Raw genomic sequence first — 12,787 nt, forward strand, 5'->3', positions numbered from 1 at the left:
TTGGTGTATAAGAATGCTTGTGATTTTTGCACATTGATTTTGTATCCTGAGAATTTGCTGAAGTTGCTTATCAGCTTAAGGAGATTTTGGGCTGAGACAATGGGGTTTTCTAAATATATGATAATGTCATCTGCAAACAGCGACAATTTGACTTCCTTTTTTCCTAATTGAATACCTTTTATTTCTTTCTCTTTCCTGATTGCCCTGGCCAGAACTTCCAACACTATGTTGAATAGGAGTGGTGAGAGAGAGCATCCCTGTCTTGTGCAAGTTTTCAAAGGGAATGCTTCCAGTTTTTGCCCATTCAGATGCTAGCTGTGGGTTTGTCATAGATAGCTCTTATTATTTTGAGATACGTTCCATCAATATCTAGTTTATTGAGAGTTTTAGCATGAAGGGCAGTTGAATTTTGTCAAAGGCCTTTTCTGCATCTATTGCGATAATCATGTAGTTTTTGTCTTTGGTTCTGTTTATGTGACGGATTAGGTTTATTGATTTGCATATGTTGAATCAGCATTGCATTCCAGGGATGAAGCCAACTTGATTGTGGTGGATAAGCTTTTCAATGTGCTGCTGGATTTGGTTTGCCAGTATTTTACTGAGGATTTTCGCATCGATGTTCATCAGGGATATTGGTCTAAAATTCTTTTTTTGTTGTGTCTCTGCCAGACTTTGGTATCAGGATGATGCTGGCCTCATAAAATGAGTTAGGGAGTGTTCCCTCCTTTTCTATTGATTGGAATAGTTTCAGAAAGAATGGTACCAGCTCCTTCTTGTACCTCTGGTAGAATTCAGCTGTGAATCCGTCTGGTCCTGGACTTTTTTTGGTTGGTAGGCTATTAATTATTGCCTCAATTTCAGAGCCTGCTATTGGTCTATTCAGGGATTCAACTTCTTCCTGGTTTAGTCTTGGGAAGGTGTATGTGTCCAAGAATTTATTCATTTCTTCTAGATTTTCTAGTTTATTTGCATAGAGGTGTTTATAGTATTCTCTGATGGTAGTTTGTATATCTGTGGGTTGAATGGTGATATCCCCTTTATCATTTTTTATTCTCTATTTGATTTTTCTCTCTTTTCTTCTTTATTAGTCTTGCTAGCAGTCTATCAATTTTGTTGATCTTTTCAAAAAACCAGCTCCTGGATTCATTGATTTTTTGAAGGGTTTTTTGCATCTCTATCTCCTTCAGTTCTGCTCTGATCTTAGTTATTTCTTGCCTTCTGCTAGCTTTTAAATGTGTTTGCTCTTGCTTCTCTAGTTCTTTTAATTGTAATGTTAGGGTATCGATTTTAGATCTTTCCTCTTTCTCTTGTGGGCATTTAGTGCTATAAATTTCCCTCTACACACTGCTTTAAATGTGTCCCAGAGATTCTGATATGTTATGTCTTTGTTCTCATTGGTTTCAAAGAACATCTTTATTTCTGCCTTCATTTCGTTATGTACCCAGTAATCATTCAGGAGCAGGTTGTTCAGTTTCCATGCAGTTATGTGGTTTTGAGTGAGTTTCTTAATCCTGAGTTCTAGTTTGATTGCACTGTGGTCTGAGAGACAGTTTGTTATGATTTCTGTTCTTTTATATTTGCTGAGGAGTGCTTTACTTCCAACTATGTGGTCAATTTTGGAATAAGTATGATGTGGTGTTGAGAAGAATGTATATTCTGTTGATTTGGGGTGGGAGTTCTGTAGATGTCTATTAGATCTGCTTGGTGCAGAGCTGAGTTCAAGTCCTTGATATCCTTGTTAATCTTCTGTCTCTCTGATCTGTCTAATATTGATGGTGGGGTGTTAAAGTATCCCATTATTATTGTGTGAGAGTCTGAGTCTCTTTGCAGGTCTCTTAGGACTTGCTTTATGAATCTGGGTGCTCCTATATTGGATGCGTATAATTTAGGATAGTTAGCTCTTCTTGTTGAACTGATCTCCTTACCATTATGTAATGGCCTTCCTTGTCTCTTTTGATCTTTGTTGGTTCAAAGTCTGTTTTATCAGAGACTAGGATTGCAACCCCTGCTTTTTTTTTGTTTTCCATCTGCTTGGTAGATCTTCCTCCATCCCTTTATTTTGAGCCTATGTGTGTCTCTGCACATGAGATGGGTCTCCTGAATAGAGCACACTGATGGGTCTTGACTCTTTATCTCATTTGCCAGTCTCTGTCTTTTAACTGGAGCATTGAGCCCATTTACATTTAAGGTTAATATTGTTATGTGTGAATTTGATCCTGTCATTATAACGTTAGCTGTTTTTTTTTTCTCATTAGGTGATGCAGTTTTGTCCCTGCATTGATGGTCTTTACAATTTGGCATGTTTTTGTAGTGATTAGTACTGGTTGTTCCTTTCCATGTTCAGTGCTTCCTTCAGGAGCTCTTGTAAGGCAGGCCTGGTGGTGACAAAATCTCTCAACATTTGCTCGTCTGTAAAGGATTTTATTTTTCCTTCACTTATGAAGCTTAGTTTGGCTGGATATGAAAATCTGGGTTGAAAATTCTTTTCTTTAAGAATGTTGAATATTGGCCCTCACTCTCTTCTGGCTTGTAGGATTTCTGCCAAGACATCCGCTGTTAGTCTGATGGGCTTCCCTTTATGGGTAACTCAACCTTTTTCTCTGGCTGCCCTTAGCATTTTTTCCTTCAGTTCAACCTTGGTGAGTCTGACAATTATGTGTCTTGGGGTTGCTGTTCTCCAAGAGTATCTTTGTGGTGTTCTCTGTATTTCCTGAATTTGAATGTTGGCCTGTCTTGCTAGGTTGGGGAAGTTCTCCTGGATAATATACTGAAGAGTGTTTTCCAGCTTAGTTCCATTCTCCCCATCACTTTCAGGTACACCTATCAAATGTAGATTTGGTGTTTTCACATAGTCCCATATTTCTTGGAGGTTTGTTTGTTTCTTTTTACTCTTTTTTCTCTAAACTTCTCTTCTCACCTCATTTCATTAATTTGATCTTCATTCACTGATACCCTTTCTTCCCCTTGATCAAATCAGCTACTGAAGCTTGTGCATGTGTCACGCAGTTCTCATGCCATGGTTTTCAACTCCATCAGGTCATTTAAGGCCTTGTCTACACTGTTTATTCTAGTTAGCCATTTGTCTAATCTTTTTTCAGGGTTTTTAGCTTCCTTGCGATGGGTGCGAACATCCTTCTTTAGCTCGGAAGGATTACTGACTTTCTGAAGCGTACTTCTGTCAACTCGTCAAAGTTATTCTCTGTCCTGCTTTGTTCTGTTGCTGGCAAGGAGCTGTGATCCTTTGGAGGAGAAGGGGTGCTCTGGTTTTCAGGATTTTCTTCTTTTCTGCTCTGGTTTCTCCCCATCTTTGTGGTTTTATCTACCTTTGGTCTTTGATGATGGTGACGTACAGATGGAGTTTTGGTGTGGATGTTCTTTTTGTTGATGTTGATTCTATTCCTTTCTATTTGTTAGTTTTCCTTCTAACAGTTGGGTCCCTCAGCTGCAGGTCTGTTGGAGTTTGCTGGAGGTCCACTCTAGATGCTGTTTGCCTGGGTATCACCAGCAGAGGCTGCAGAACAGCAAATATTGCAGAACAGCAAATATTGCTGCCTGATCCTTCCTCTGGAAGCTTCGTCTCAGAGAGGCACCCAGCAGTATGAGGTGTCAGTCAGTCCCTACTGGGAGGATCTCCAAGTTAGGCTACGCAGGGGTCAGGGACCCTCTTGAAGGGGCAGTCTGTCCATTGTCAGAGCTCAAACACCATGCTGGGAGAACCACTGTTCCTTTCAGGCTGTTGGACAGGGATGTTTAAGCCTACAGAAGTTTCTGCTGCCTTTTGTTCAGCTATGCCCTGCCCCCAGAGGTGGAGCCTACAGAGGCAGGTGGGCCTCATTGAGCTGCGGTGCTCTCCACCCAGTTTGAGCTTCCCAGCCGTGGCTGCTTTGTTTACCTACTCAAGCCTCAGCTATGGCAGATGCCCCTTCTCCAGCCAGGCTTGCCACCTTGCTGTTCAATCTTGGACTAGAGTGAGCAAGGCTCCGTGGGCGTGGGACCCACTAAGCCAGGCATGGATTATAATCTCCTGGTATGCCATTTGCTAAGATCATTGGAAAAGCACAGTATTTGGGTGGCAGTGTCATGAGTTTCCCCATACAGTCTGTCATGGCTTCCCTTGGCTAAGAAAGGCAAATCCCCAACCTGTTCGCTTCCCGGGTGAGGTGATGCCCCGCCCTGCTTTGGCTCATGCTCTGTGGGCTGCACCCACTGTCCAACCAGTCCCAGTGAGATGAACCAGGTACCTCAGTTGGAAATGCAGAAATCACCTGTCTTCTGTGTCCATCACACTGGGAACTGCAGACTGGAGCTGTTCCTGTTTGGCCATCTTGGAACTGGAATTCATAAATCATTTTTAAAGTGTGTAGTTGTGTGAGTATGGAATAGCAATATGTCTACTAATTCATTTGGTTAATCATGAAGAAGAGTGCTCAGCTCTGCACAAATGGACTGTGAATCTGGGATCCAGGAAAAGCTTGCTATCTTCTTCTTGCCATTGCCTGGAAGATGACTATCCATAATGCAAATTGGAACTATTCTCCTGCTTAAAACCTTTCAAGGACATCAATCATCAAATGAGAAATACTGTTCTAGTTTTCACTATCTTGTGAAAATCTTTTAATTTGTCTCCATGTATACGTTATTTTTCAATTTATCCTACTATATATGTCTATGAAGCTAATCTTCACCTTTGTATTTCAGTCCAAATTTAGAAATTAAGTCAGAGTTAGAATTTGCTTCATGTGAATTGAGTAAATACAAAATGAGTCTGAATAGGGAAGATTAAATGCAAAAAATTGACACTCGTGACAATAAATTCATTTATATATTCAATGCAATTCCAAACAATACCTAATTGACTATGGGGATAATGAACTTAAAAGATTCTAGAGTTTTAACTTGAACAAATAATGATCTTAGTAATTGTATTAGTCCATTCTTGCATTGCTATAAAGAAATACCTGAGATTGGCTGATTTATAAAGAAAAGAGGTTTAATTGGTTCACAGTTCCACAGGCTGCACAAGAAGCATGATGCTGGCTTCTGCTAGGCTTCTGGGGAGGCCTCCAGGAACTTACAATCGTGGCAGAAAGCTAAAAGGGAGCGAGGCTTCTAACATGGCAGGAGCATGAGCAAGGTGTGGGAGATGTGCTACACACGTTAGATGACCAGAACTTGCTAGAACTCTATCATGAGAACAACCACCAAGGGGATAGTGCTAAACCATTAATGAGGGATTCACTCCCACAATCTAATCACCTCCCACCAGACCCTACTTTCAATTCTGGGGATTACAATTCAACATGAGATTTGGTGAGGACACAAATCAGTAATGCAAAGAAAAAGTGAAAACAGAGAAGTGAAAAGACATCAGCCATAGTAGTTATTAAAATATTTTATTAAGCTACAGTAATTCAAATATTTTAATTCTCATAAAAGAATAGACCAGGTACTCGATGGACTAGAATAGACCTTTCAGAAACAAGCCTTGGTATACATGATAATTTAATATGTGATAAAGGAGGCATGTTTTATTAGCAGGGAAAGATTGAATTGGTCCATCAATATTAATAGGACTATTAGAAAGCTACGTGGAAAAAAAGTCAATTTAGATACTCTCTTGCTCCCCACCCAACAAACAAGAAAATAATTTGAGATGGAATTAAATGTAAAAATCTGAAGAAGTACTTTTGCTTCTACACATGTAAGATTTCATCACCACAAAAACTCTCTAATGCTACCCACTTACAGTCACACCCATCCCACTCCCCCACTCTCTGTAACCGTTAGTAACCATGAATTTGTTTTTCATCTCTACAATTTTGTCATTTAAGGAATGTTGTGTAAGAGAAATCATACAGCATGTGACCTTTTGAGATTGGCTTTTCTTTCCCCCATGCAGCTTAATGCTTTTGAGATCCACTCAAGTCATTGTGTATGTCAATCGTTTGTTCCTCTTCGTCGTCCAGCAGAACTATGTTGTATCGTTGCCAAACCATTCATCTACTGATAGACTTTTTGTTGTTTCCAATGTTTGGAAAAACTGTTTTCTTTTTCCTTTTTGTGGGTTAATTGACTTCTTAAAAATTCCACTTTAATTCATCTATAGTGTTTTTGAGTGTACCTCTTTGTATAGTTTTTCTGTGACTAAGTGCTATGGAGAATAGATTCATATTCAGAAAAGGGAATATGATATTGATAAAGAACAAAAGAAAAGATAGAGTTGTAAATGCCATAAATTTATTCAACATACACATTTTATGTATTTCCAATGATCTTCCCTTCTTTCTCTCACTGTTGTCTCTCTTGATGAGTCTGTTCTTCATTTCTGGAGTTCACCTGGTGAGGCCCATAAGTTGCTGTTTTTAAGCATTTCTTTGTTCAGATTCTAAACAGTAAAAGAAAAGGAAGAAATATTAGGGAAATTCTGTGACCTACTTAAGAACAACTCTTTGTATTTCAGTTATAAATATTTGAACTTAGTAACTTTTAATTATTTTTAATGATAGGGATGTTCTCCATTTTTCATATTTCACAGCGGAGATGCAAAGGTTTCGTGGTAAATTCTATGTCAAAGGTGAACCCTGTCAATCAGCCTAAAGGAAGGTCCTACAGGCTGAGCCTTTCATGCTGTGCTATATGGATAATTACAGTGACAAATTTTTTGACTTTAGTATACACTTAGAAATATCCCAGAAAGGTTATAGGTGATGAATGTATCACCACTGGGTATAGAATGGAAACTACATATTAGATAATTTAGTTTTTATATACGACAAATTCTTAGATTCATCTTCAAACAAGTCACCCCAGACACCAGTAATTGTATTAACTTGCATTTTTTTTCTGAGAAATGCTATAATACATTTGATATAGTTCAATTTATATACAGTACATCAGGGGTTTTTTAGGATATAGAAAGGATACAGTCATCTCAAGAAGCAGTCTTATGCAGAGAACTGAGATGCATATTTGTTTTGAAGTTGGGATTAGACTTTACTGTTTAACTGAGATACTTATTTATTTTCTTTCAATTGAATCATTAATACTTTACCAGCACTGCAAGGGGCACTGTATTCTTCAAAGGTGAATTCATCTGAAACACAGAAATTAATGGAGAGAAAGAGTGAAGACATTCAGACATAAGCACCTAAGATGTGAATCGTAAATAAACTATGTAAGCCAAGAAAGAAAGTAGAAAGCATCGCTATAGAGCCAATAAAAATGATTTCTCTATTAAGCTGTTTGGGATTGGTGGGAGGAAACCAAGAGAAAATCTGACTTGGGAACAGAATTGAGAGGCCGGGTACACAGGTGGTGTGCCTGAATATAGTTACAGGACTCCACAGATAGTGCCTTTTCACAGCTGTATTTTTCTCATTGGAATTGCACCTTGCTCTCTGAACCTTCCCTTCATCAAAGAACAGTTTTAGCACTACCATCATGCTACGATGGTGGTTAATTTTCTAGCTCAAAGCCATGAGCAAATCAAAGTATTTCCTGATATATTACAAAGTTCCCCAAATTGTGTGAGACTATCCAAAGCACAAGTCAAAAACAGATCAAATTTTTCACGTCAGGCATCAGCACTGAGATGTGTTTTTTCAGTTACCATACTCTTCTTATCTCTTTGGAATAATTCAGCCCAGGACAAACAACTTTATAGGGAAAGTTAGATAGAATGGACCCTCTCATTGCCTTATGGTCAATTTATAAGAATGACTCTAAGACTTGTTTAGTGGGGGGACACGAGAGGTTCATATACAAGAACATGATTATTCAGTGCGCACAAACTCACCTTTTCCTCCCGTGAAACACTGTGGAGTTTTGCTTTAGTTAAGGCAATCCTTTACTGGGTTAGTAGTTTTGTTTTTGTTTTTGTTTTTGTTTTTTGTTTTAAAGCTCAGCATGTCTGAAGCTTACCTGTCTCATAATAATCATAGGCTTTTACTGTAGCTGGTTTTAAATTCTTTATTTGGATGTCTTGTTCCACAAAGAAGGAAAAATTCAGGGTTTGATGGGTTAGCTGGGGGGACAGGAAAACAATTAGAATCAAAGGTTAGTTAATCTTTGATTAACTAGTTACTAGTTACTGTCCTCTCTTCATAAGATATTATCAAACCCTGTAGTTATGCTATACACATCTGTACCAGAACCTATGAAAAGAAAGGGGACTTCCGTGACCTGCATAACATACTAAAAGACAGATAAAAGAAGGACAAAAGAGACAATTTTGTTGACAGCCAAATGTAATAAATCAAGCCTGTTGACAGTCCAGGCTTCATTTCTTTTTTCTTTTTTTTTTCCTTTTTTTTGGGGGAGGGGGGCAGGGACCGAGTCTCGCTCTGTTTCCCAGGCTAGAGTACAGTGGCACGATCTCGGCTCACTGCAACCTCTGCCTCCCGAGTTCAAGCAATTCTCCTGCCTCAGCCTCTCAAGTAGCTGGGACTACAGGTACCTGCCACTGTGCCAAGCTAATTTTTGTATTTTTAGTAAAGATGGGATTTCACCATCTTGGCCAGGCTGGTCTCGAACTCCTGACCTCGTGATCCACCTGCCTTGGCCTCCCAAAGTGCTGGGATTACAGGTGTGAGCCACTGTGCCTGGCCGGCTTCATTTCTTTTTATAGCCACTTTGTCCTCTCTCACCTGTATATGTGAACAGCACTATATGGAACCTGTTATGGTTTGTTAGAACCTCTAGTTGTTACTCCAGATCTAGCAGAGTCACAGAAAGTCTTACCTTTTCAAAGTAGATTAGGACATGGTTGATGCTCACTTCAGTCCTCTGAATCTGAGGCTGTTTCTGGAGCTGTTGATCAAGGGAATAAGCCAGAAATATGGAATGAGAAAATGTTATACTGGCAGTAGTTTTCAGGAATTTACGATATAAACAGCTTCTCAGGAGCATCCAAACTACTAATTTTGATTTCTTTAAGAATAATAATGATAACAATAGCAATATTTATTGAACTTTTATTCTCTATATATGCTATAAGTGTATGTGCAGACACATATATGTGATATATATATATATATATGCATGTACACACACATATATCCTTTTCTCTTTTTATATATAGCTGGAAAATAATTCAATACCATTCCACATAACTAGGTGTCTTGGGGCCTGTTGGAATATTATTTATCATGTTTCTGACTTATACCCTATACCTGACACCATATAACCATGATACACACTATTAAAATGATAGAGACACCCTTTAGAGAAGCAATTTTGAGGGAGCACACCTCTTGAAAAGTGCATCAATAAAGTCAAACTGACAACGATAAATGGCAGCATTTACTATGACTTTGCTATTTGTAAGGGATCTAGGGATTACCTGTTTAACTGATGGTTTCATAGGTGTGAAGCCTGATACCATCTTCACGTCAACAATGACCATGTTGGAACTGGGTCGGTCCCCAGTATAACTATAAAGTCAATGCATAGGAATAAGGAAGTCAAACAAAATTTCTTGGAATTCATTCAAGACAAACTCTCTCTTTACCTTCTATTTCTAACACTAAGTTACTATATCTACTGTATCTGTTTCTGTTGTGGTTGTTTGGAAAACCCATCATTTTAGGCTCACACTTTTCAGGTATTGTAATACCATATTCTCAATGTTAACGCTTTTTCTTGTTAATAAATACTGCAAGAAAGTTTCTTGTAATAAACACTGCAAGAATTCCATATTCATTATGTGTGGCTTTGGAGAGTGGAGTTTCTCCACATAAGAAAATCAATTTCTCCATATTCTATTAGGTTGGTGCAAAAAGTCTGGTCACGATCTAGGATTTACCTAATGTTGATGTGAATCTGGAACTTTCTGTGAGCATCCACTCCATCACAATTCGTGGGGAGAGTATTAACCTGCAGAGCAAAGGGCGCTTTCCCTTCTTTCTTGGGAAGGATGTTATATCTCAGGCATGTCTAAAACAAATGGAAAAAAAATCCTTAATTTTTACACTGAAATTGTCTCATAATCTGTTCCAGATGATTCATACCGTTCCTTAGCACATACTTCTTTTTCTTATTTTGAAATTCAAATATAACTCTTGAAACTTTCTCTCCCATTTGCAGCATCTCCTAAACCCCAGCAGTCTCACCTGGAGGTACACACATCCCGACCCTGACACGGTTGTGCTGTACTCCCCCGGAAGCTCTGGTAACCGGACCTCCTGCAGCACTAGGCGATTGCCATCATCTACTTGGAAGTCTTTAGAAAAGGTGTGTGAAGATTTGATGGTGACCAAAGCTGCTTTCTCACTTTTACTGAAAGTTGCTGTTCCATATTTGGAGAGGGCTTGAAGAGCCACCACTGTGTCCTGAAAAAAAAAAAATGAGTAGAGAAATCACAGAAGAGGAAAGTAACAAACGCACACTGGATGTAAACCATAACAACACTATTCTTTCTTCAGAACTATTTAGTCATAAACGCAGTCCACTAACTATTTCAATTTAGTTCAATCTGGTTCGTAATGATAAACTATTTCAGATACTTTGAAGGTAAATTTTTAAAGTTTCTTCATTCAGCTGGTTTACAATATACATATGGTGATAAGACTTAGATATTTGACACAAGCACAGGTTATTTCAATAATTTATAAATTTATGTAACAATATTTGTCATGAAAGGTCAGAGAAGAGAGAAGAAAATATGGGTTCGAATAGTAAGAGAAGACTGAAGAAGGTGAGAAATAAGATTATCTCTGAATAATGAGCAGGGTTTATGTAGACAGAAGAGAGGTATCAGGGGGACCTGGGTGGGGAATGCTCTATGTGAAGTAATGGTGCAGTGAGCTAATTCCAGAAGAAGCAAAGGGATCTGCCTAATCAGATTGGTGTGCTCATGTTTACTGGTGAGAGGAAATATTATTGATAAAATATTAGATAATTTTAGGCTTTGGGTGAAAAATGATTTATTTTCTAAGGGAAGTAATCCCATGAAAACATTGCTTTGTGAAAACAAACCTACCTGCATGGTTGGGGGTCCCCTAGGGAGTTAAGAGAGGAGACAGTATCAAAAGGACAGAGTAGTAATCCATACATAAGATAGTAAGGCTGGAACTTGTCTGCTGATGGAGGGATGGAGAAAGTGTGAATTAGAAATACCAACTCTTCCATTATTCAACTCCCAGAAGATGGCTGTATCTTCATATATGTGAATATATTTATGTTTCCTTCTAGAGTGTCCCCACAGACCTGAGTGGAGGAGAAGCCCCCTTGGGGATTTTGCTGCTTGGTAATCCACTTCACAATACGTGATGCCACAGACAGGTCCTCTGAAGATGGGGCGGGCTGGACAGTAAGATAGGTAAGGAGCACATAAGATGTCATCTCCACTTCTGCAGAGGGAGCCCGTGGTTGAGAATAGAGGGTCTTAGCTTCTTGAAGTTTCCCAGGACGTTGCCAGTGGATTGAATCCTCTTTGACATAGAAAAGGGTAGAATTTTTAGCTTAAGGGATGATTTCAAAATCTAATCCATAAGTGATAATTATAAGTATAGTTCACCTAATAAATTGACATTTCATTTTAATGAAATGAAAGCATTAAACAAAGTGAAAGCATTAGTCACTATCAAACAAATCCTTGTCAAGAAAGTAAAGTTCCAGAGAATAACATTGAGCTTTTGTGTCTACTACATGTGTGTGTGATACTAGAAGCTGGGACTGTATAGAGTCTATACTGTGTGGATTAATAAAATGATCCATGTTATCCAGAGAATTCAAGTCTTAGATCAATGATAATTATTCTGTCATTAAATTAAGGCAGCATGATAGGCATGAGCTCAGTAGAGGCATCCTTCCTTCTTTTGGTCACTGGTGGTTGTTAGAAGTAAACTTTGCAGTAGCAACTCTTACCTTCTTTCACAGCCTCTCTGTTTAATGATTCAAGCAACTCTCTTCGTTTGACCTTGTTTCCTGCTAGGGCAAAGGCATAGGCCAATAATGCTTTGGTGTAGACAAGACTTCCTTGGTCCTCTGAGGTGGAGCTCCAGGCCGTTTCAAGGCAGGATAGGGCACTGCGGACCACTGCGTGCTATAAAGAAAATGAAAGGCTATTGTAAAATAGCAGAACTAGGCAAATGAGCTATCCCCAGGCTAACTGCAGATTAAAAACCCTAATGTGTCTGTGTAACCTCACAGTTCTGACCAGAGAGGAGTTTCCTCTGCTGCTTCCAAAAGGATCTGGTCCTTTACATTCCATTGATATAAAACAAAATTAAATACCATAAAAATCACAATTAATTTCCCTCAGGGATTCATCATATCATAATTTTATTATTTACATGTGTGAAGGAGGTACAGGGGATGTGCTTGAACATACAGTGGCAGGCAGTGGCATCTCCAGCAAAGCAATGGTGATGTAGGCAGAGAGTGTCAACTCATCGTTCACCCCACCCTGTAAGGATCAGAGGCAGAGACTCAAACACTTCAATAGTCACGAGACACCATCTGCTAACATTTCTTTTCCTTTTCACATCTTCACTAGATGGTTTCTTGTCTTGTGCTAGATTGTTGATTTTCTCCCCTTCCTCCTCTACCCTAAAATTCTTGAGTGTGTCCCAAATCACCTTCCCTCACTTTTTATAGTGTGTTCGGCTTTGAGGTTTTTTTGAACACTATTTTCATTCAATAACAAACTACTAAGGCATTGCTAGATTTCAGGAGATTTAGAATCCACCATTCCTCCTGAAATTTATGTCGCAATGACTGAAGGACTCAATTCAAACATCATTTCCTCCCATATATCACTATCTTCGGGACCAGAACAAAAATAGAG

General features: G+C 38.8%; 1 protein-coding gene and 1 long non-coding RNA gene across 7 annotated transcripts in view; one reads left to right on the forward strand and one right to left on the reverse strand.

The window, feature by feature from the left end:
- Nucleotides 1–12,787, forward strand: part of LOC126931416 (uncharacterized) — a 59,068-nt gene that overhangs the window by 19,832 nt on the left and 26,449 nt on the right. For all 6 annotated transcript variants that reach the window (XR_007717853.1, XR_007717852.1, XR_007717854.1 and 3 more), the window contains exons 2-3: nucleotides 10,084–10,230; nucleotides 11,191–11,317. This is a non-coding gene — a long non-coding RNA (uncharacterized LOC126931416). The remainder of the gene's footprint in view (nucleotides 1–10,083; nucleotides 10,231–11,190; nucleotides 11,318–12,787) is intronic.
- The window catches only part of LOC126931415 (pregnancy zone protein-like), a 50,640-nt gene continuing 43,279 nt past the window's right edge, over nucleotides 5,427–12,787 (reverse strand). Inside the window, exons 27-36 of the mRNA XM_050749600.1 lie at nucleotides 12,332–12,406; nucleotides 11,866–12,043; nucleotides 11,206–11,429; nucleotides 10,110–10,328; nucleotides 9,803–9,933; nucleotides 9,341–9,431; nucleotides 8,740–8,808; nucleotides 7,921–8,023; nucleotides 7,052–7,093; nucleotides 5,427–6,385 (exon numbers count right to left, since the gene is read on the reverse strand). Coding sequence (XP_050605557.1) covers nucleotides 6,363–6,385; nucleotides 7,052–7,093; nucleotides 7,921–8,023; nucleotides 8,740–8,808; nucleotides 9,341–9,431; nucleotides 9,803–9,933; nucleotides 10,110–10,328; nucleotides 11,206–11,429; nucleotides 11,866–12,043; nucleotides 12,332–12,406 — 1,155 coding nt within the window. The 3' untranslated portion in view covers nucleotides 5,427–6,362. The remainder of the gene's footprint in view (nucleotides 6,386–7,051; nucleotides 7,094–7,920; nucleotides 8,024–8,739; nucleotides 8,809–9,340; nucleotides 9,432–9,802; nucleotides 9,934–10,109; nucleotides 10,329–11,205; nucleotides 11,430–11,865; nucleotides 12,044–12,331; nucleotides 12,407–12,787) is intronic.

Source organism: Macaca thibetana, chromosome 11 (genome assembly GCF_024542745.1).
Source record: "Macaca thibetana thibetana isolate TM-01 chromosome 11, ASM2454274v1, whole genome shotgun sequence".
Taxonomy (NCBI): Eukaryota; Metazoa; Chordata; class Mammalia; order Primates; family Cercopithecidae; genus Macaca; species Macaca thibetana.